Below are 20,405 nucleotides of genomic sequence, written 5' to 3'. Positions count from 1 at the left end.
TATTTTATAAATCTCGCTCAGGACGTGGGTTCTGTACCTGTAAAACAACTTGTAAAAAACAGAGGCTCTGCTCTGGCGAGAAGTCCTTGTGTGCTGTGACCTTGAGGGCCAGGGTCCGTGGTCACAGCGGCTGTAGGGCAGGGTCACCTCCTCTTCACCAAACTGGGGTCTGGGTTGGCGAGAACATGGAGGTAACAGATGTCTGCTCCACTGGGGCCCGAGCCCTGCTGTGTTCCTCTGGCCGCTCCTGTCCCGGTCCAGGGCCCAATTCACTGTCCTCATGAAGCTGCTCCGGTAGCCATGTCCCCAACACCTGGGGCAAGGGGCAGTGAGGCAGGAAGCTGCCACACAGGTCCTACCACCTGGTGACTTCTCAGGCTTCAGGGTCCAACTCTCCGTCATCTTGATAGGACATGACCTCATCCATCCAGACTAGGAGAGAGGGATCGGCATCAGGAAGAGCTCACCTTAACAGGTCCTCTGTCGGCTTCCCTAGACCTAACATTCTCCACCTCAGGACACCACCCAGGACACCTCAAGCTAGCATGAGTCACCAAAGGCTGAGAAGGACCCCCAGTGCTTCAGTCCCCCACCACCCAGGTCCTCTTGGGAACTGGGAGAGATCAGAAGCTCCTCAGGATTCCTGGAGTAGGTATCAAGGCTTCCCATCTCGCTGGGCCCTATTCCAGCCTAGCGATGTTTCTTGTAGTAGCATCAACAGTACAGCCATGTGAGACCTCCATCTCTTCTTGTCGTCCCCAGACAGAGGATGACACTGAGGGAAACTTACAGTAGCATATCTGGAAACTCGGTGGAACCAAAGTGTTGGTTCGAGAGACTATGTGGGTCACCTTTCTGAACCCATGCGCCCCACAGCTGTCCAAACTTAAAAGGAACTTCCCCCAAGGTTCAGAAGCCTCCTAAGCACTCAGCTTCAGCCTGAAATGTCACCTCACAATGCTGTGGGGTAAGTATAGACCTAGGGAACTTTCCAGAAGGGGATATTGTGGCCCAGAGAGAAGGGTCCTTGTGGTGAAGTTGAGGACCAGGTCTCTGATGTCCTCTCTGGGTCTGTCTGGACACTAGCTGTGAGGCAGAGAAGCCATGGGCGAGAGCCTGGCTCTTCTTGCACCTTGCTGTGGGCCCTCAGGTGAGTCGCTGGCCTTCTCTGGCTCCCTTCCTTTCCCCTTCTCTAAAGCAGAGCTACAGCCCACAGTGTGGGAGTGAGAAGGAGTGGGTGTGCATCCATCACGTAGCCTGGGGAAAGCCACGAAGGAGGGTGGGTACTGTGGTTTGACTGGGCTCTGTGTGCTGGAAACTTGGCCCCTCGGTGTAGAGATGCCCAGAGCTGGCAGGTCCTTTCAGAGGGCGGCCTGATGAGGTAACTGGTGTGGTTGCCCTCTGCAGGGACCCAGGGTGGTTTTCTGGGATCTGAGCTGGTTCTCTCTTGAGAGTGGAAAGGAACAAAGGTGGTTCTGCCCTCCTGCCGGATTCCTATCATTCCCTGGGACCTATTCCTTTTGGGCCTGCTCCGCCATGATGCCTCCCCGCCCTAGAGACTCATTGGAGTTTCTACATCATTTGCTCATCAGCCTCTGTGAGCCTCAGTTTATTCATCTGTAGTCGAGGGGCGAGATCTACACTAAGTCTGTTCCTGAGCACCTGTGAGAAAATGACCCATTTTCTCGGATGGGCCACCAGCCACAACCGTCCCCACACCAACAGCCTCCTTTTCCCCTTTGGTGTTGGAGACGGACAGAACCCAGGGCCTCGAGAACTCCACCACTGAATACAAGCAACCCTTTTATCCATGTTTGATACAGGGTCTGGCTAAGTTGCCCAGGCTGGCCCCAAGCTTTCTTTGGAGCTCAGGCGGCCTTGAACTTGTGATCCTTCTGTCTTAGCTTCCCCAATAACTGGGACTGTGGGCCTGCCCTGCCAGGCCTGACTCAATGTAGCTCCGTTCATTGCACAAGAGAGTCTACCTGCCAGCTCCAAGGGCATCAGCAGGAGGCAGATGAGACACCAGTCTGCACCTCACCCTGTATGCTGTCTGGCCAGGAACATTTCATATCTTCCCTTCCCTCATATCCGAAAGACCCAAGGACAGCCATAGCCTGGCATGGGGCCGTTTCCCAGTCTTTCCTGTTGACCAAGCTGCTGCAGCCAGCACCATGGAGGACAGGACACCCTGCTGTGGGCAGGGATGGTGCATCTTTCAGTTCCGGTGAGTGGCTAAGGTACGGCATGCGGGCCAGTCCAGACGAAATCCATCACCCTCCTGGTTGCCAGCAAGGGCTGCTCACACAATTGCCCAACAAGCTACACCTAGCTAGGGCTGGCATCATGACAAAGGGCCCAGAATGGAGCGGTCAGCGTTGACCATACATTAACAAGCTCAGGGGGAGATGGGAACCAGGTCAGGCCATGGTACAAAAGGGATCCTGGGAGCAGTCTTCTGCATAGCGGTGTTGCCTTACCTGCATGCTTGGAGTCCCTGGGAAGCCCCATGCCCGTCGGGGTTGGGGGTGTAATGATGATGTTGGGGACACTCAGGTGCTTGTTGTTCAGCACAGGGGCCTCATCATGGTTGTCGCCATTGTTGTTGTTGCTGCTGCTGCTGACACACATCTTAAAGCCTGAGGGATACAGGATATGTCAGAGAGAGCATCAGGCCCTCTGGGTGGTACCTGCCAAAATCAGTCCCTTTGCCTTACTCTGAAGAGTGGCCACACTCCACAAAGGGACACTGCCATTCTCACCGCACAGATAGGGAAACTGAGACTCAGGAAGGGGAAATGTATCCCCAACCTTACACAGTTCCATGGGGGCACTGAGCTCTGTCTGTCCCTAGAGATATGCATGGGAGTGGTGGCATCTTCTCAGGTACGAGCAACATTTCCCAAGGTCTGTCCCCTGGAACATCTGACCTTCTGAGATGCTCCAGGAAGGGGGCCTCATAATGAGTTTGGGCTGAAACCCATCTACTTTATCCTCTGCTGGGCGCTCACAACTCCGCCCGTCAAAGGCTCTGAGAAGTCCTGCATGAGGAAAAGATCTGGGTTGTGGTTTGTTTGTTTTCGTTTGTGAGGGGAGGTATCATTCTAGCCCAGGCTAAGGCTAACCAGGAACTCGCTCAGCACACAAATGCAAGGCAATCCTCTTACCCCAACCTTCCCAGCGCTGGAACAGCGGGCACGAGCCACCACAGACAGCGTGAAAAGGTTTCCCTCTTTTAAGTTTAGTTTTATTTATTCTATTTTATATTTTTGAAAGTCTGAATAAATGTCTACGAACAAAGTGCCTGGTGCTCATGGAGGTTTCAAGGCTGTGAGATGCCATGGAAGTGCTGGGTACTAAACCCAGGTCCCTCTGGAGGAGCGACAAATGCTCTTACCCACTGAGCCATCTCTCCAGCCCTAGTGGAGAGATAGTTCTAATTTGACCTAATCCAAGGCTTCCCAAACTTAAGATGATCTTAGAGTCCCATCTGCAGGGACACCTGTTCACACCCAGAACCAAGAGTCATGAAGCCCTTCAGCCTCTTCACACCTTTGCAGATGCTGGTCCCATGCCTGATATACACTTTCTTCTTTTGCCAGGGGAATGAGCTCCTATCCATCCCTCAAAAGCCAGCATAGCATGCCCATCTTCGGGAAAGATGGCTCAAGCCATGAGCTAAGAACTCATGACCTCTTTGACCTGTCTGTGCTCATCTAGTCATAGGCACGGAAAGGACAGCTCTTATCTCTGCTTTTGCTGAGGGTGCCTAGAGTAGGCACCATTTCCTTATTGGTCCCCTGAGCCCAGCACAGTCTGTTTTAAGTGACAGTTTTAAATTTACATTAAACAATCGAAACCTTTGAACTCCAGAGTCCTGTCTTGACTCCAGAGAACACCAGATTGCGGGGAGTAGAGGAAACCCTGAGTGAATGTGTATTGTTGATGTGGGCACAGCCACGTGACCTACCCCAGTACCTGAGATCCACAGAAATGGCAAAGCCTCCCTGGGTCTGAGGAGGAAGGTTGATAGCATCTTCCTTCTCCCAGATGTTTACAGTTCAGATGTTGCATTCCCTACAGAGAACTGGCACCAAGACTAGCTAACCCCTCTTCCTTACTCCATCCATTAATACATAAACCTGGTTTCCCTGCAGCAGTTACACTGTAGCTATCCCCCATCAGAACAAGCACAGCCCACCTCATTCCAGCTTTTCTGTCTGTGTGTCTGTCCTCCCTTCATTCCCACTTGGCCCCAGTTAGCTTTGAAGGACCAAGCCACGCAGGATGAGAAGGGGACAATTAGTTTAAAAAGAAAATCACCCAGTCCTGAGTGACTGTCTCTACACATTCCACATTCTCTACCTGCCACTCTCAGGATGTCCCCAAGCTGTGGAGCTTCAGTCCTAGTGGGGAGGGGACTCAGGGACTCTAAAGAAGAGGATGGCAGAAGTGTCAGTCCTTGTCCTGCCTTGGGCTGCTGGCTGTGTGGGAGGTCAGACACTGCCCCTGGAAGCCACCAAGTGCACCAGGGCCTAGAGACCATGTTTCCTACAGCCAGACATCAGAAGTTAAGGCAGGAGGATTAGGAGACCACAATTAGCCAGGAGACACAGTAAGACTGTCTCAAGAAACAAAAGCTAGCTGGGTAGTAGAGGCAGCGCACGCCTTTAATCCCAGCACTCAGGAGGCAGAGGCAGATGGATCTCTGTGAGTTCCATGACAGTCAGGGCTACAGCCAAGACTCACTCTGTCTTGGGGGTAGAGGGGAAGGAGCAGGAGATGGCTCAGTGATTGAACACTGGCTGCTCTTCCAGAGGACCTGGGTTAAATTCCCAGGACCCACACGGCAGCTCACAGCTGTTTGTAACTCCAGTTTCAGGGGATCGGACACCCTCACACAGCCACACATGCAAATAAAACACCAATGCATATATAACAATTAAAAAAGAAACAACAACAATCACAACAAAAACAACAACATACACATACAATTATAGCCTTGCCTCAAAAAATCCAATCAAAATAAAAACTACAAAAAATTGTTGCTAGCTCTGACCCCAGCAGCTCGGGGCCACAGGAGAGCATGGTAGGATGGGAGCAGGCACCCGACTTTGTCTGGCTTCTGTCTACCACCTAGCTCTGCATGAAGGCCTGTGACTCCTCCGAATGTCTGTCTAAACCGGCGGCTGAGAAGTCCAGATGTACATTTCCCTTCAAGGCTGAAAGGAAAAGGAGCCCCTGAGACACCTAGTGGCCTCCACAGTGTCATGGTCCTCAGAAAAGGTACCCAGCGATCTCCATATCACCGCCCTTGACCTGCAGTGATCCAGGGCTCCAGGAAGGATAGAAGTCTGTAAACATGTCACCACACAGTAAGGCCACGTTCAAGCCCAGTAGCTGTCTCACAGGTACCGGGGCAGTAATTGTCCAAGTCACCTTGGAGACCTGAACAAGACATTGACCAGTCAAGAGTCACCTTGACCCTGGCTAATGAACCATACCCAATAAATGGCATTCTAGTTAAAACCCTGTCCTGTCTTCTCCTTCTTTTGGTTTGAGACAAGGTCTTTCTATGTATCTCAGGCTTCACAAACCCCCCAATCCTTCTGCCTCAGCCTCCTCAGTGCTGGGATTGCAGGCACGAGCTCCCACAACCTCCCAATATGCAAATCCACAGTGGAATAGGACATTGAGGCTCAAGGGGCTTCCTATTGGGGAAATTATTTTAAGGGGTGTGACTTTTGTTTTTTGTATTTAACTCTGTGAAGCTGTGATTCTTTACCTGTCTAAAACACCTGACGGTCTTTTTTTTTTTTTTTGGGGGGGGGGGTTTCGAGACAGGGTTTCTCTGTGGTTTTGGAGCCTGTCCTGGAACTAGCTCTTGTAGACCAGGCTGGTCTCGAACTCACGAGATCCGCCTGCCTCTGCCTCCTGAGTGCTGGGATTAAAGGCGTGCGCCACCACCGCCCGGCTCACCTGACGGTCTTAAGAGCTTGCCAACAGCAAGGCCAGAGAGAGAAAGAGGTGGGCTGGAAGGCAGAGGATAAATATGAGAAATCTGGGAGTAAAAGGATCTGGGAACAAGAGAGGAAGGAGGACTTCAGGGACCAGCCACACAGGCAGACAAGGAGTAAGGAAAGAAAAGGTAAACAGGAAGAAAGATAAAAGCCCTGAGGCCAAAGATAGACGGGATAATTTAAGAAAAGCTGGCAAGCAACAAACCAAGCTAAGGCCATGCATTCATAACTAAGGGTAAGCCTCCGTGTGGGATTTATTTGGGAGCTGGGTGGCGGCCCCCCAAAAAAGTCAAAAGAGGAAAGAGTAAAACCACCACAGCAGCTTCCCTGGTAAGGACTCTGAGTGTCATCACACGTCAGCATCACGCACTCACCTGTGCGTGTACTGTGACACGGTGGGCAGGGTTAGAGGGGGGGGTCAGCACCATCTGTGACTTCACAGACGGGACGGTCATGTTCATGCCCTGTGACCAAGTGTGATATGTCTTGGTGAGATCCATCAGTCCTTCTAGCAATCACAGGGGGGCTGGGGGAGCAGCTGGCTAGGCAGCGTGGGTGACCTCGTGCGAGGGGGTGGAGCTGGAATTAGCAACTAGCTTCCTCACATAGGAGGGCGCCACCTGGTGGCCACTTAGTCACCAGTACCTTTACACCAGTAACAATTTAAGTCTCTCCTGGGAGAAGTCTCCAGACCATTGATTGAGGATTCTGACAGCTTGGAAGACAGCCAACGGAAGCCACGACCAATGAAGTCACAGCTCAAAATCCCCGCAGGATACAAACCTCTATGGAGCAGCACTAGCCTCTCATGTGATCCAAATTCAGGTCGCTCCTCCCCGCTGGCCTCCAAGAAGGAGCCCGGGGCAGATGACCTGCCAGCTGGTGCTCCAGGCCTCATCTGCCTGCGCAGTGAAGCTTTCCGTCTGCTGGAGGCGGAGTGAGAGCTCACTCCACATCACCCTTGGCTTTAGTTTTGTCTCCTCACAGCGTTCCCTTTTCTTTTGACAAAATCAGAAGCCAAACCCATCCAATTCTGTTGGAAAATAGTCACCATGGTGACCGGTACATGGCCACTGTGACCCTCTCCTTCTCGCACACCCCCCTTTCACCCCTATGTCATCCTGGGATCTGACAAGCTCCTGGCAGTGCCTCAGCCCTTTCCCCCTGACCTGCAGACTTCCTGGCTGAGACAGTCTAGCACGGTGGTGACACGCAGGAGCTAGCGTGGGAAACAACCAAGGACACAGGAGGTGGTTTCTAGGGTCCAAACCTCCCTGTCTGACACAGTCTTTTCCCCTCAGTTCACAGCTCTCTCTGCCAAGTGCTACCCGACCATTACACAGATGTGGAAGCTGAGGACCAGAGAGAGCAATAACTTGCACATGACTGACCAGCTGGTAGGAGGCAGCCGGGGTCCCTAAGCCAGAGACTGGACAACAACTCTCAGTACCAACGTTTCCTGTCCCTGGAAATCATGAATAACGGAGTACGCGGCTCCCTGCACAGAGCCTGCAGTAACTACCTCGGCAGCAGGCTGTCACCTACAGTGTTCTGCCTCTGTGGATGGTGGCAACGAAGGACCTTACAGGGATGACAGGGCACGCGCCCATCCTGATAAAGTTCTATTTATAGGCAGCCAACAGGTCCCAGAGGAGTGCCCGTGGCTGGTCAGTTCCTGTTGCCGTCCGTCCAGGATGATCCCAGGAAGTGGGTCTAAGACAAGGCTGACGTCCCAGGGAGCCAGCAGAGTCCCACAGTCTGGGCATGGTCATGCCAACCTTACATCTGGGAGCAGAGCCTGACCATGTGACCATGTGCACACCCGGACCATTTGTATGTGACTGAATGCAGGGGCTTGGGGATCCAGCTCTGGCCTGGCAGTCCTGTCCCTATGGCTTCCAGAGACCTCAACAAAAGATGGCACAAATCACCCCACAGTGACGGAGGAGCCTCCCACTCTCACTCAAACTCCTTCCTCACCCCCCACCCTGCTTCTGACACAGTAACTACACTCATCAGCAGGGCCTGGAGCTTGAGGACGGAGCCCACAGCTTACGCTGGAAGTCTTTGGGGCTCAGTGGGCCCAGGAGAGATGCTGGAGGAGGGAGGATGGAAGGAGGGAGGAGGGGGTGTAAGCAGGCAAGATGAAGATAGACTGGAAGAAGAGATGAGAGGGAAGAGGGGGAAGGAAGAAGGGAGAGGGAGGGACAGGTCCCTGGCTCCCTCAGCCCCGTTGTGCAGCCTCTGGGCAAAGCTCTCAGGAGGATTAGGCAACAGTGAAGATTAAAAAACAAATGCCAGTCACCCTGGGAGTCAGAGCTGTCATCTGTCAATTCTGGGACTGCCTCAGGCGATCAGAAGTCTGTTTCCAGAGGGACAGGTGAAGCAGGGCACAGGACTGGCCAGGGAACCAGACATGGACTAGGTCTGGAGCCTGGGCAGGAGGCCTTCATGCATTGTGCCAAGCTCTGGGGTTCCCCCACCTTGAGCATCCTTCTACACACCACCTCAGTCAACCAGACCCCGCAGCCACAGCCTAAGCTGCCTTCTGAGAAGCTGAGACACAGCTAGGCAAGGCTGGGCTGCGAGCTAACCCTGCCCTCTGCTGGCTGTGGCTGTGGCGACCCCATGGCTGCCTGTGGGGATTCTCTGAGAAGTTTCTTTTGATTCTGAACCAGGGCTTTCCATAGCCAAAGCTGGTCTTGAACTCCTGACCCGCCTGGCCCCAACTCCCAAGTGCTGGGATTGTGGGTGTGCCCCACCACACCCAGCTTTCTTCTTCCTCTTTCTCTCTCTCTTGGGCTTTCACTCTGGGGGATTTAACAATTTACCCAGGAATGCCCCCCAACACACACACAAAGGGGCCGAGTCTCTGTCTTCTAGCCGGTCCTGGCTGTTTATAAAGCTTCCTGGAGATTCACAGTGAGGGTTGGGAACCCTTGAACCAGGGTGACTGTGGAAATGGGTGGCTTTGCTCTCTGAGCCTTGATCTCCCCGGCTGTAATATATAGAGCTCATAGAAACCATACAAACGTGGATGGCACGGCCTGCCTGGGGGACATGAAGCTGGTGGCCATCTCCCCACCAAGCTGGCCAGCCTCCTGCTGCTGCCTTCCCAGCACAGGTGAGCAGAGCCTGTATGTTCACTGTCTCTATCCTCACACCACAGAGGGAACTAGGATCATAGGCCGTCTAGAGGAGGCATGGCCTCTTGTGATTCAACCCTTCCTGCCTCAGCCTCAGGTCTCATTCTTTAAAGCTCTGGGCCAGGTGAGCTCACAAGGTTACTTCCCCTCCCTTCAGCATTCCCTAGACCTCCCCAGGCCCGAACAGACTCAGGCTACCCCCTAAGACAAGTTACCGCCCTGAGCAGGCATGATGGCTCGCAGGCGCCCTCTACTGGCTCATTGTAAAACAGCACTCTGGCTCGTTGGGAGTCTGTCCAACCGCCTCCCTCGCCACATAAAAACCACCTTCCAGGCAGGCGGATCTCTGTGAGTTCGAGACCAGCCTGGTCTACAAGAGCTAGTTCCAGGACAGGCTCCAAAACCACAGAGAAACCCTGTCTCGAAAAACCAAAAAAAAAAAAAAAACCCAACAACAAAAAAAACCCAACTTCCACACACAAGAGGCTCTGCTCCAACCTCCTGGACCCAGTGCTGCATGAGGCAGACAGCTGGGTTTCAATCCACCTGGGCAGTGGTACCACCCATTTCAGCCTCTGTCTTCTCCTCTGCTGGGGATGGGGTACATAATGACCCCACAGAGGTGCCAGACCTGCAGCTCTCAACTTGTGGATCGAGACCACAGGTCAAATGACCCTTTCCCAGGAATCGCCTAAGACCATCGAAAAACACAGGTATTGACATGGCAATTCATAACAATATGTAGGAAATTAGTTATGAAGTAGCAATGAAAATAATTTTATGGTTGGGGGGGTCGCAGCATTGTTGCGGGAGGTCCTTCCGCTCCTCCAGCCAATAGCCACCAAGATACCAGCCCATTGGGGCGTGGTATCTTTCCCTTTAAAAAAAGCGGCCACTTCCCTCCTCTCTCTCTTTACTTCCTGCTCCGGTTCCGGCGACTAGACTTCTTCCCAATTGCGTGCGCAGAGGGCTGTTGTCTGGGACCGTGATCTGTAAGTTTATTCCCCTTTAAATAAATACCACCCTATTAATCACAATTCCAAACTGGTGTGGGATTGTTTATGACTTGCGCCTTCATCTGGCACCCAACGTTTGGTTTTAGGACCCCTCCTTCTCCCGCTCGGCTGCTGGCCGCCAGTTCGGCCGCGGCCTGTGCCTTGCGGCCTGTGCCTTGCGGCCTGTGCCTTGTGCGTGGAGCCAGCAGTTTAACATAAATCATCACGCAGTGGCTTTTCTTGCTGCAGTTCTTTATATTCTCCCTTTAGACACTTCAGATTGACTTCAAGTCCCCACGCAGCCTATCGTTTGCCTCGCTACGTGGATTTAAATTCCACAGGACCGCGTAGTCTCTGCCCACGTGGTTTGCTCTTTTCTGAATCGTTTTCAAATCTCCCTTGCAAGCACAGCTCTTAAGCGGAGCGAACCAGAGCACGCGGTTACCGGTTGCGGAAAGCTGCAACCCCTTGGGACGACTCTGTCACGTGGAGGCATACACAGCTTCCGGGTTACTCTTCTCTACCCCTGGATTCTGGGTTTATGGTTCCGTGTACGGAATTGATTTAATTACATTTACTTTGTTGAGCAACTTGCATTTCCCAGTTTTTAACAAATACTAGGCGGACACTGAAACAGGACCCCGTTTTCGTCGCGACTTGGGAACAGCGCCACCTGCTGGATAATAGGTAATATGGCAGTTTTCGTTTCCAACATGAATTTTACTATTTTGACTACCAAAACAATGGGTTTTTTCATGCAAGGTTTATACGACTATGGAGATAACTTAATTTACTGGTTACTAGGTTTCAGTATTCTTTTGAATATTCTATTATTTAGGAAAATTATGGCACTCCTAAGAACCATGCAATCTTTACCAGAAACTAATACAGGTCAGGAGATTCAGGATTCAAAAGCTTTGAAATCACAGGTGCAGAATGGGGACCAAAAAATTGATACCTCAGTGAAATCACTAGAAACACATGTAGCTCAGGAGATTCAGGATTTAAGAGAGACAATGATAAAAAGACTTGAAATGATTGAAGAAATTATTGGAGCTGGTGAACAGAGTAAGAAGGCACAAAGACAGGATACAATGCCACCACCAGCTATTAGATCTGGCTTACCCAGGGTTTTAGCGACATACCCTGTAATTCATTCTGACAAAGCGTCAACTTCTAAAGGCTCAAAGGGAGTCAGAGAAGCTAGATGGATGCCAATAGCAATGAATGATCTAAAAGAAATTAAGCAAGCTATAGTTACCTTTGGCTTGCACTCTGCATATGTTAAGGAAATGATAAGGACTTGGGCTTCTAATGCTAGAGCTACCCCCCACGATTTCCATCAGTTAGTGTCTGCAGTTTTAGATAATGGACCTTCCTTGATGTTTGGAATCTATTTCAGAGAAGAATCCAAACATATGGAACAGCAAGGAAGAGCAAAAGGTGTGGAGGTTTCCCAAGATCAAATTCTTGGTGTAGGAGAATATGCTGATCCACAGGTCCAAGCTCTTTATGATGATGAAGTACTGTGTTTATGTCACCAAGCAGCTTTAAATGCTTGGAATAGGCTACAAGATCCAGCAAAAAGGGTTGAATCATATACCAGAATTAGGCAGGGACAGAGAGAACCCTTTATTGACTTTTTGCAAAGATTAATTAAGGCTCTGGACATAGGGGTAACAGACCCAGAAGCTAGACGACTACTTCTTGAATCTCTAGCTTTTGAGAATGCAAACATAGAATGCAAAAAGATAATTGGGCCTTTAAAGTTTAGATCAGCACCTATGGATGAATGGATTCAGCATACAATGAATGTCGAGACGTTTAGCTATAATGATGAATCTTGGGTAGGAGAAGCGATTTCCAAAGCAATGAGGAGACATCAAACTGCCAGGTGTTTTAATTGTGGTAAATTAGGACATCTGAAAAGGGATTGCAGGCAAAGGATTTCTAGGAATAATATCCCTTCTGGGAATGACAAAAATAGGAGACCTCGGCCTTCAGGTATATGTAGGAGATGCGGTAAAGGCCGACACTGGTCCAACGAATGCAGGTCAACAACAGACAGACAAGGCAACCCGATACAGTCGGGAAACTCCTTGAGGGGCCTCTCGCAGGCCCCCAAGCCAACAGTGGCCCAGTCATTCCCAGTCACAGTAGAGAACGTGCCTCACCAAGAAAATTAAAAGCTCCAATTTCTGCTGTAAAAAATATTACTGGTCTAAATGATGAATTACGCATGGAGGATGAGTCAAAAAACCCAGTAGGACAGAGTAAACGTATATTTTGGCAGACTTCTATTAATGATCAAAGACCAAAGCTAAGAGTCTGTATAAATGGCACTTTTATTGAAGGCTTATTGGACACAGGTGCGGATGTAAGTATTATTACTCCAGAATCTTGGCATCCGAATTGGCCTCTTCAAGAGGTAGATGTTCAGTTCCTGGGAATTGGAACCCTATCTCGTGTAAAACAAAGCACAAGATGGGTTGAATGCATAGGGCCTGAAGGGCAAATAGGAAGACTAAGGCCATATATTGCCAATATCGCAATAAATTTATGGGGCCGCGACCTGCTACAGCAATGGAATACCCAGATTAACATTCCTGTAGTTCCAGGAACTCATAATTCTGGGAAGGACATGATGAGATATTATGGGAAAAGGTCACCAGCCATTCAGGCTGTACAAGAACATACAGCAAATACCAAACCTTTAGAGGTACCAACAGCCCTACCTTTAAAATGGCTAACTGAGAAGCCAATATGGATCAAACAGTGGCCTCTAGCTGAAGATAAATTACAGGCATTGGAACAGCTGGTGCAAGAGCAACTAGATGCTCACCATATTGAAGAATCAACCAGCCCTTGGAATTCTCCTGTGTTTGTTGTAAAAAAGAAATCCGGTAAATGGAGAATGGTGACAGATTTAAGAGCTGTCAACAAGGTAATTCAACCTATGGGCCCACTACAATCTGGAATTCCTTTGCCTTCTCTATTACCAAAAGGATGGCCTCTTATAGTTATTGATTTGAAAGATTGTTTTTTCACCATACCGTTACAAGAAAAGGATAGAGAAAAATTTGCCTTCACAGTGCCTACTTATAATAATTCTCAGCCTAATAGGAGATATCAATGGACTGTCCTCCCACAGGGTATGCTCAATAGTCCTACATTGTGCCAATATTTTGTAAGTAAGCCATTGGAAATAATTCGTAAACAATTCCCCAAGTCCATAATTTACCATTACATGGATGACATCTTGTTATCTGATTCAAATAAAGATACTTTAGAAAGGATGTTTGAAGAAGTAAAGAAAGTCTTGCCTAGGTGGGGATTACAAATTGCCCCTGAAAAGATTCAAAGAGGAAATTCTATTAATTACCTAGGTTACAGAATAGGGTTAGAGAAAATTAAAACGCAAAAGGCACAAATTAGGCGAGACAGGTTAAAGACTCTTAATGATTTCCAAAGATTGTTAGGAGACATTTCCAGTCTACGACCAGCTGTTGGGATAACACCTGATCTAATAGTTCATTTAAACAAAACCTTAGATGGTGATAAAGATTTGAATAGTCCAAGAAAACTGACAGCTGAAGCAGAAAAGGAACTGACAATGATTGAGGAAAAATTACAGGAGGCACATGTGGATAGGGTAAACCCAAATCTTAGCTGCATCCTAGTCATATTGCCTTCCAGAATTTCTCCTACAGGGATTCTAATGCAGAGGGAAGATATTATTTTAGAGTGGATATTTATACCTAATAAACCAAGTAAAAAATTAAAAACTTATGTGGAAAAAGTCTCTGAATTAATTATAAAGGGTAAACTGAGACTTCGTCAACTAGCAGGTATAGACCCAGCAGAAATTATAGTGCCTTTTACTACTGAAGAAATAAAAAAGTTATGGGAAGACAATGAACCATGGCAAAGAGCTTGTGCTAATTTTTTGGGAGAAATTAATAGCAACTATCCCAAAAGTGGTAGACTTAACCTAATAAAGAGAACTTCTTGGATTCTTCCTAGAATTGTACGTGATGCTCCAATAACTGGAGCCCGTACATTCTATACTGATGCAAATAAATCAGGGAAAGCAGGTTATAAGTCAGATGAATTGAGTAAGGTGGAACAAAGCCCTTATAATTCTGTCCAGAAGGCAGAATTATATGCCATTCTTATGGTGCTAAGGGATTTTAAAGAACCTCTTAATATAGTTACAGATTCACAATATGCAGAAAGAGTTATCTTGCATATTGAAACTGCTGAATTTATACCAGATGACACAGAGTTGACTTCATTGTTTATCCAGGTACAAGACATAATCAGGAACAGGCTTTGTCCGATGTACATAACACACATCCGGTCCCATACAGGTCTGCCTGGTCCTCTAGCACAAGGCAATGCTGAGATTGATCAATTATTGATTGGAAGCGTGTTGCAGGCCTCAGAATTTCATAAGAAGCATCATGTCAATAGTAAAGGCCTAAAGAAAGAATTTTCCATTACATGGCAACAAGCTAAGGACATTATAAAGAGATGTCCTACTTGTTCCTTCTATAATCAAACACCGTTGCCTGCAGGGAGTAACCCAAAGGGTACTAAGAGAAATGAAATCTGGCAGATGGATGTGTTCCACTTTATGGAATTTGGTAAATTAAAATATGTACACCACACCATAGACACGTATTCAGGTTTTCAATGGGCTACTGCCCTGAGCTCAGAAAAGGCTGATTCAGTAATCACACATCTATTGGAAGTTATGGCCATCATGGGAATACCTGCACAAATAAAGACAGACAATGGTCCAGCATATGTATCTAAGAAAATGAAACGCTTTTTTGCTTATTATAATATAAAACACATTACAGGTATACCACATAATCCCACAGGTCAGGCAGTTATAGAAAGATCAAATCGTACTATAAAGGATATGCTGAACAAACAGAAAGGGACCGAAAATACCCCCAGAAATAGATTACATAATGCTTTATTGACCTTGAATTTTCTTAACGCTAATGAGAAAGGAACGACAGCAGCAGAAAGACATTGGATAATGGAAAAGTCTGCTGAACTAAATCAACCAATTTATTTCAAAGATGTGCTGACCTCTCAATGGAAGCCAGGAGATGTGCTACGTTGGGGAAGGGGTTTTGCTCTTGTTTCCACAGGAGAAGAAAAATTGTGGATACCATCAAAATTAATAAAGGTTCGATTTGAAGAGGAGAAACCTCTTGGAAAGGAGAAATGACAACTCATCCACAATGATGATATTCCTACAGGTGGTAAGAAAAACATATAGAATGGGGGCAGGGTTCTGTTCTTATCTCCACAGGAAAACACTCATCTTTGAAAAATTCAAGGGATCCTGGATGTTTGGATACTGACAGATGGAAAAATACTTGCCCAATAGGAACTATTAAGAAAACTGAATAAGTTGTGTAAGTAAAATATACTAAACCATATTTCTAAATTTATAGAGCTGGTTTTGAAGTTGGACTCTGGCTCAGTCCCTCTCCAATTCCAAGCCTGTTGGTAAGAGAAAAACCCAGAGTTTCTGGAGTTTCTGTCTCATGTCAAGAGCCATGATAGGGGACAGAAAGAAATATGAGTTTAGAAAACATCTTTGCTTTTCTTCATATCTATCATACTTTTCATTGAATATATCTATCATTCCTTTCATTGAATATATATGTGTGTGTGTGTGTGTGTATGTGTGTGTGTGTATGTCTATATGACTGATGTTTAAGTTTTTCACAATGAACAATGAGTTTTTCCTGAAGTGACATTTAAAGTTTCCAGGAAGAAGATGGGGCCCCATAACAACGACTCCACCTGGTTGATATGACGTCATGATACCGATAGCGCTACTACAAGACCTGTTTTGGGTACCAGCTGCACAAGACGATCCCAACTTGGTTAGCTGAAATGGTGCACCTCTTATACAACATTCTGGCCAGACCTGCACAAAATACTCAGAGACTATTTGCAATTTTAAAAGACATTGATCTTGAAATTTAACCATCATTTTACTTTCACAGGATCCCCCAGAAAGAACGTCGCCCCCATGACAGCTGGAAGTAACTCTAGAGGACGACGTCCCCTCTCCCAGTAAAGTTTGCCCTTGGGTTTAGGGACATCATTTAGGGGTTGATTATAAATTGGTATATGGTTGAGGGTTGGGGAAGGAATTTTATAATAAGCTCAGGGATCATTTGAAAAAAAAAAAAAGAGGGATAATAGATTGGTACTTGTTGGTACTTGTGAGTTATTGTTTTGAGACAAATGTATTGGTATCGATTCTTATATATTGATACAAAGTGAAATTATATTGACTATTGTATGCATGCATGTTTCTACCTCTGTTTAAAAACATTTTTTATGTATTGACATATATTGTATTGATATATATTGTATATATTTACCATATTGCAGTGTACATTTCTACCTCTGATTAAGATATTTACATATTGCTTGTGTATTGATATATATTTACCATACTGCAATGTATATTTGTACATTGCTTATATTTGGAGGTCATTGTCCTCATTTGTTTCACAGTTATTTATTGTCTTAGTCTTTAAGTTAGATAGGTATTGAGAATTATATAGATCAATAGTATTCTAAGTTTGTCATTTATAATTAGACTAATCAGGTTCTTTAGATACATAGAGATTATACTCAGTATAGATAGATAATCTTCAACCTCTTCAAAGAGCTGTAGAAAATGGCCTTTAATCTAACTCAGAGTTTTGTGGTAGTGAGACACAATTGCTCCTGGCAACACCGCTCTATTCCCGAGAGAATGTTGAGCACCAAAGACACTCCACCCGGAGCCTTTCTTCTTGGCTGAACTGGCCTTTGGGTAAAGAAATGCCCATACCTCAACCACTGACAGAAATACAGAGTATCTGTGAATGGAAAAAACAGGACTGTCATATCCTGCCAAGACAGGGTAAGATAGTTTTGACAAGTTTCTTGCCTTTGAAAATGGTGTGTCAGTTATGTTAGGCCTTAGCCAAAGTTGGTTGCTTCAACGCTGCAAACGTGACCTTGGGTGATTGCCCAGGTAGCTAGTTGTCTCTGTGATTTGTTGCATGTTTTAGAAGTTGTTTGATTGCACTTCCTAATTACTCAGGTAACATTATTTCCCTTCTCAGATCTTCGATGGGGTTGAAGACTATATAAATGTAGTTACTTTCGACTCATGACTTAGCCAAGCTATTTATTATATAAGACCTAAGCTAGTTAGAATAGGATATTTGTACTTATTGTATATAATTTCATAGTAGGTTTAGAACTCTCTTACTTAAATAAAAGGGGGAGGTGTTGCGGGAGGTCCTTCCGCTCCTCCAGCCAATAGCCACCAAGATACCAGCCCATTGGGGCGTGGTATCTTTCCCTTTAAAAAAAGCGGCCACTTCCCTCCTCTCTCTCTTTACTTCCTGCTCCGGTTCCGGCGACTAGACTTCTTCCCAATTGCGTGCGCAGAGGGCTGTTGTCTGGGACCGTGATCTGTAAGTTTATTCCCCTTTAAATAAATACCACCCTATTAATCACAATTCCAAACTGGTGTGGGATTGTTTATGACTTGCGCCTTCAGCAGCATCAGCTGGAGAACCACTGAGCTAGACTGTCTGTCATGAACTCGACCCCAGGCCACTCAAGCAAGTAGCCCCAGTACTATTCTAGGAGTGGCAATTCAGCTTAGCACGTAGAGAGCTTGCCCAGCCCCAACACCACGTGGTGAGCTGAGCATCTGTAATCCCAGCACTCGGGAGGAACAAGAGCTTAGTCTCAGCATGGCACCCGGGAAGCCCTGGAGGAAGGGGCACAGGCCCTGACAACTGGCATTTTCTGGGCACCCACTTTCTTGGGAAAGAGGCCTGTCTTGGCCAGGGCTGTCCACTTGCTGTGTCAGGCTTCAGTGACCTGCTTCTGAATAAAGGACCAAGCCCAGGCCTGGCCCTGGAGGAGCTCAGGCCCTGACAACTGGCATTTTCTGGGCACCCACTGTGTACCAGGCAGTTCTCTGTGTGCTGGCTACACAACCGAGAGCAAAATGACCCCCAGATGTTTCTCTGCTTGCCCACAGAGCCTTTCCTGCCTTCCACTCAAGGGCCCAGCAACAGAAACAGTGAGATTTTTTTTTTCTTAGCTGGCCAATATGCCACGAACCTCCTCCACCTTATTCTTGTTTTCCTAAACCCTGGGCATTCCTGAAGCTCGGTCACATGTTTCCCCTTTGTGCCAATTAGGCAACCACGCCAGAGAACGAGGTGAAGCTCCCAGCAGGGGGGCAAGACATGGGCCCTGCCTACCTCAGAATAAAAGCCAGCGAGTGAACCTCCTGTCCTGCGTGTGTTCGTTTCACCCCCTTTTTCAAAAGCAGCTGCCAAGTGACCTCTCACTCGCGCGTCCTCCCCACGAATGGGCCACAGGAATTTCAGGGTCTGCCTGGGGAGAGAAGGGACGGCTCTGGGAGCCGAGCACTTCACTGGGAGGGGCCGCCACGTTAGGATACAGAGAGGTCTCACGGATCTGATGTTGGGTCCTGGAGACACAGGCACAGAAACTCAGAGTCTGGTCACAGAGGGACAAGGACAAACAACAGGCCATGGGTGACTGGAAGGGAGACGGTGAGAGTTCCGGGAGAGCTCTGGAGACTGAAGGGGGTGGGGGTGAGGAACAGTCAAAGCCGCAGGAGGGGCGGAGAAGAGGGCACTGGGGCAAGGCATGCTGGAGAAAGCCAGGGTCAAGGCCTGTGAGAGATCCAGACGTGTAATCCTCATTCTCCTTCACGGTTTATAATTCCCACCATGGGGAAAGCCTAGCGTTACTACAGATTCAGCAATGGCTGGCGGCGCCGGCAGTTTTCACCTTTTCACGGCAGCCTGGGCCCCAACAGAAATGGTTTTAAGTCTCTTTTCAATTAAGGGAAAAGCTCCTGCTTGCGTCAGGGACCTGCAGCTGGAGCTTGCACTGGGCAGAGCCTGTGAAGAGGTTGCCAGGGAGTTCAGGCTAAGGGCTGACCTCCTGCCTGCACCGGGCACACCCAGCAACCTGTCCCTGCTATCTTGCTGGGGTCTCAGCTGTGGAGAGCAAGGGTTCTGTGCAGGAGACAGGATCTAGCCTGGACTCATCACTGATCAGCTCTGGCCCTTTCTCCTGGCCCTCAGCCTGTCAACCCTACAATGGACATAGGTCACCCTATTGGAGTGACCATAAGAGCTTAGTCACAGGAAACAAGCAAAGCCAGACTCATGGCACACATGCGTCATCCCTGGATGAAGAGCAGACACTTGTCATCCTCACTTGAGAGGGTGGGAGGGGAAGGCAGGAGAATTGTTCTGTAGAGCAGGCTGACCTTGAACTCATAGAGATCCACCTGCTTCTGCCTCCCAAGTGCTGGATTTAAACAAGTGGCTCACTTGCTTATATCTTGAGATAAGGTCTTGCTCTACTGTGCAGATCCTGAATTGATCTTCCTGCCTCTGCCTCCTGCATGCTGAGATGGCAATGTACATGCTCACCACAACTTACTCCATGGGGCTTTTCTCTGACATCTGGCACATTCTCAAGGTGGAACACACGTCCACAGACACAGGCACATATCCACCTCAGCTGAGGGTCACAGGTGCGAGCTGTATAATCCCAGGATATGGGAAGCTGAGGCAGGAGGATGATTGTTGAATCTGAGGCTATCCTGGGATACAGAATAAGTTCCAGAGCAGCCTGGACTACAGTGTGAACTATGTCTCAAGAAAAATTTTGTGTGTGTGTGATTATTCTTGGTAATGACCCAGATGTGTGCATGGCCTGGAGCAGGTACTAACAGCTGTAAGTTTCCTGTTCGTACACTAGGAAGACTGGAGCCACAAAGCCCTGAAAACATCAAGGGCCCAGTGTGCTAGAACAGAACACTAAGGTGTTAGGGACATGCTGGGGGAGTGGCTGTGCAGAGCTGTGGACACATTTGTGACACACGGTGTACACGCGTCAAACCGCTAAGAGACACAGAGGGACTATTCTTTTGGAGACAATGTTTCTCTGTGTAGCTCCTGCTGGTCTCAAACTCCCCCTGTGGAACTACTACCTACTCTGCCTCAGAGTGCTGGCATTCAAGGCCTGTGCCACCACACTTGGCCAAAAATATTCTTTAAAAGTGGGGGAGGAGCGAGGTGGGCTCAGGAGGAGCAGGCTGGCTAGCCTCCTGACCCGGGTTGAGTCTAAGCAGAGACACAGCAAAT

General features: G+C 48.1%; 1 protein-coding gene across 1 annotated transcript in view; it reads right to left on the bottom strand.

Annotated features, from left to right (window-relative positions):
- C21H16orf74 (chromosome 21 C16orf74 homolog) overlaps nucleotides 1-20,405 on the bottom strand; it is a 29,776-nt gene continuing 9,371 nt past the window's right edge. Inside the window, exons 3-4 of the mRNA XM_057754182.1 lie at nucleotides 2,481-2,639; nucleotides 1-432 (exon numbers count right to left, since the gene is read on the bottom strand). Of these exons, the coding sequence (XP_057610165.1) occupies nucleotides 374-432; nucleotides 2,481-2,639 (218 nt within the window). The 3' untranslated portion in view covers nucleotides 1-373. The remainder of the gene's footprint in view (nucleotides 433-2,480; nucleotides 2,640-20,405) is intronic.

Source organism: Chionomys nivalis, chromosome 21 (assembly GCF_950005125.1).
Source record: "Chionomys nivalis chromosome 21, mChiNiv1.1, whole genome shotgun sequence".
Taxonomy (NCBI): Eukaryota; Metazoa; Chordata; class Mammalia; order Rodentia; family Cricetidae; genus Chionomys; species Chionomys nivalis.
Note: the sequence above shows the minus strand (reverse complement) of the source record. Positions and strands in the feature narration are given on the sequence as shown.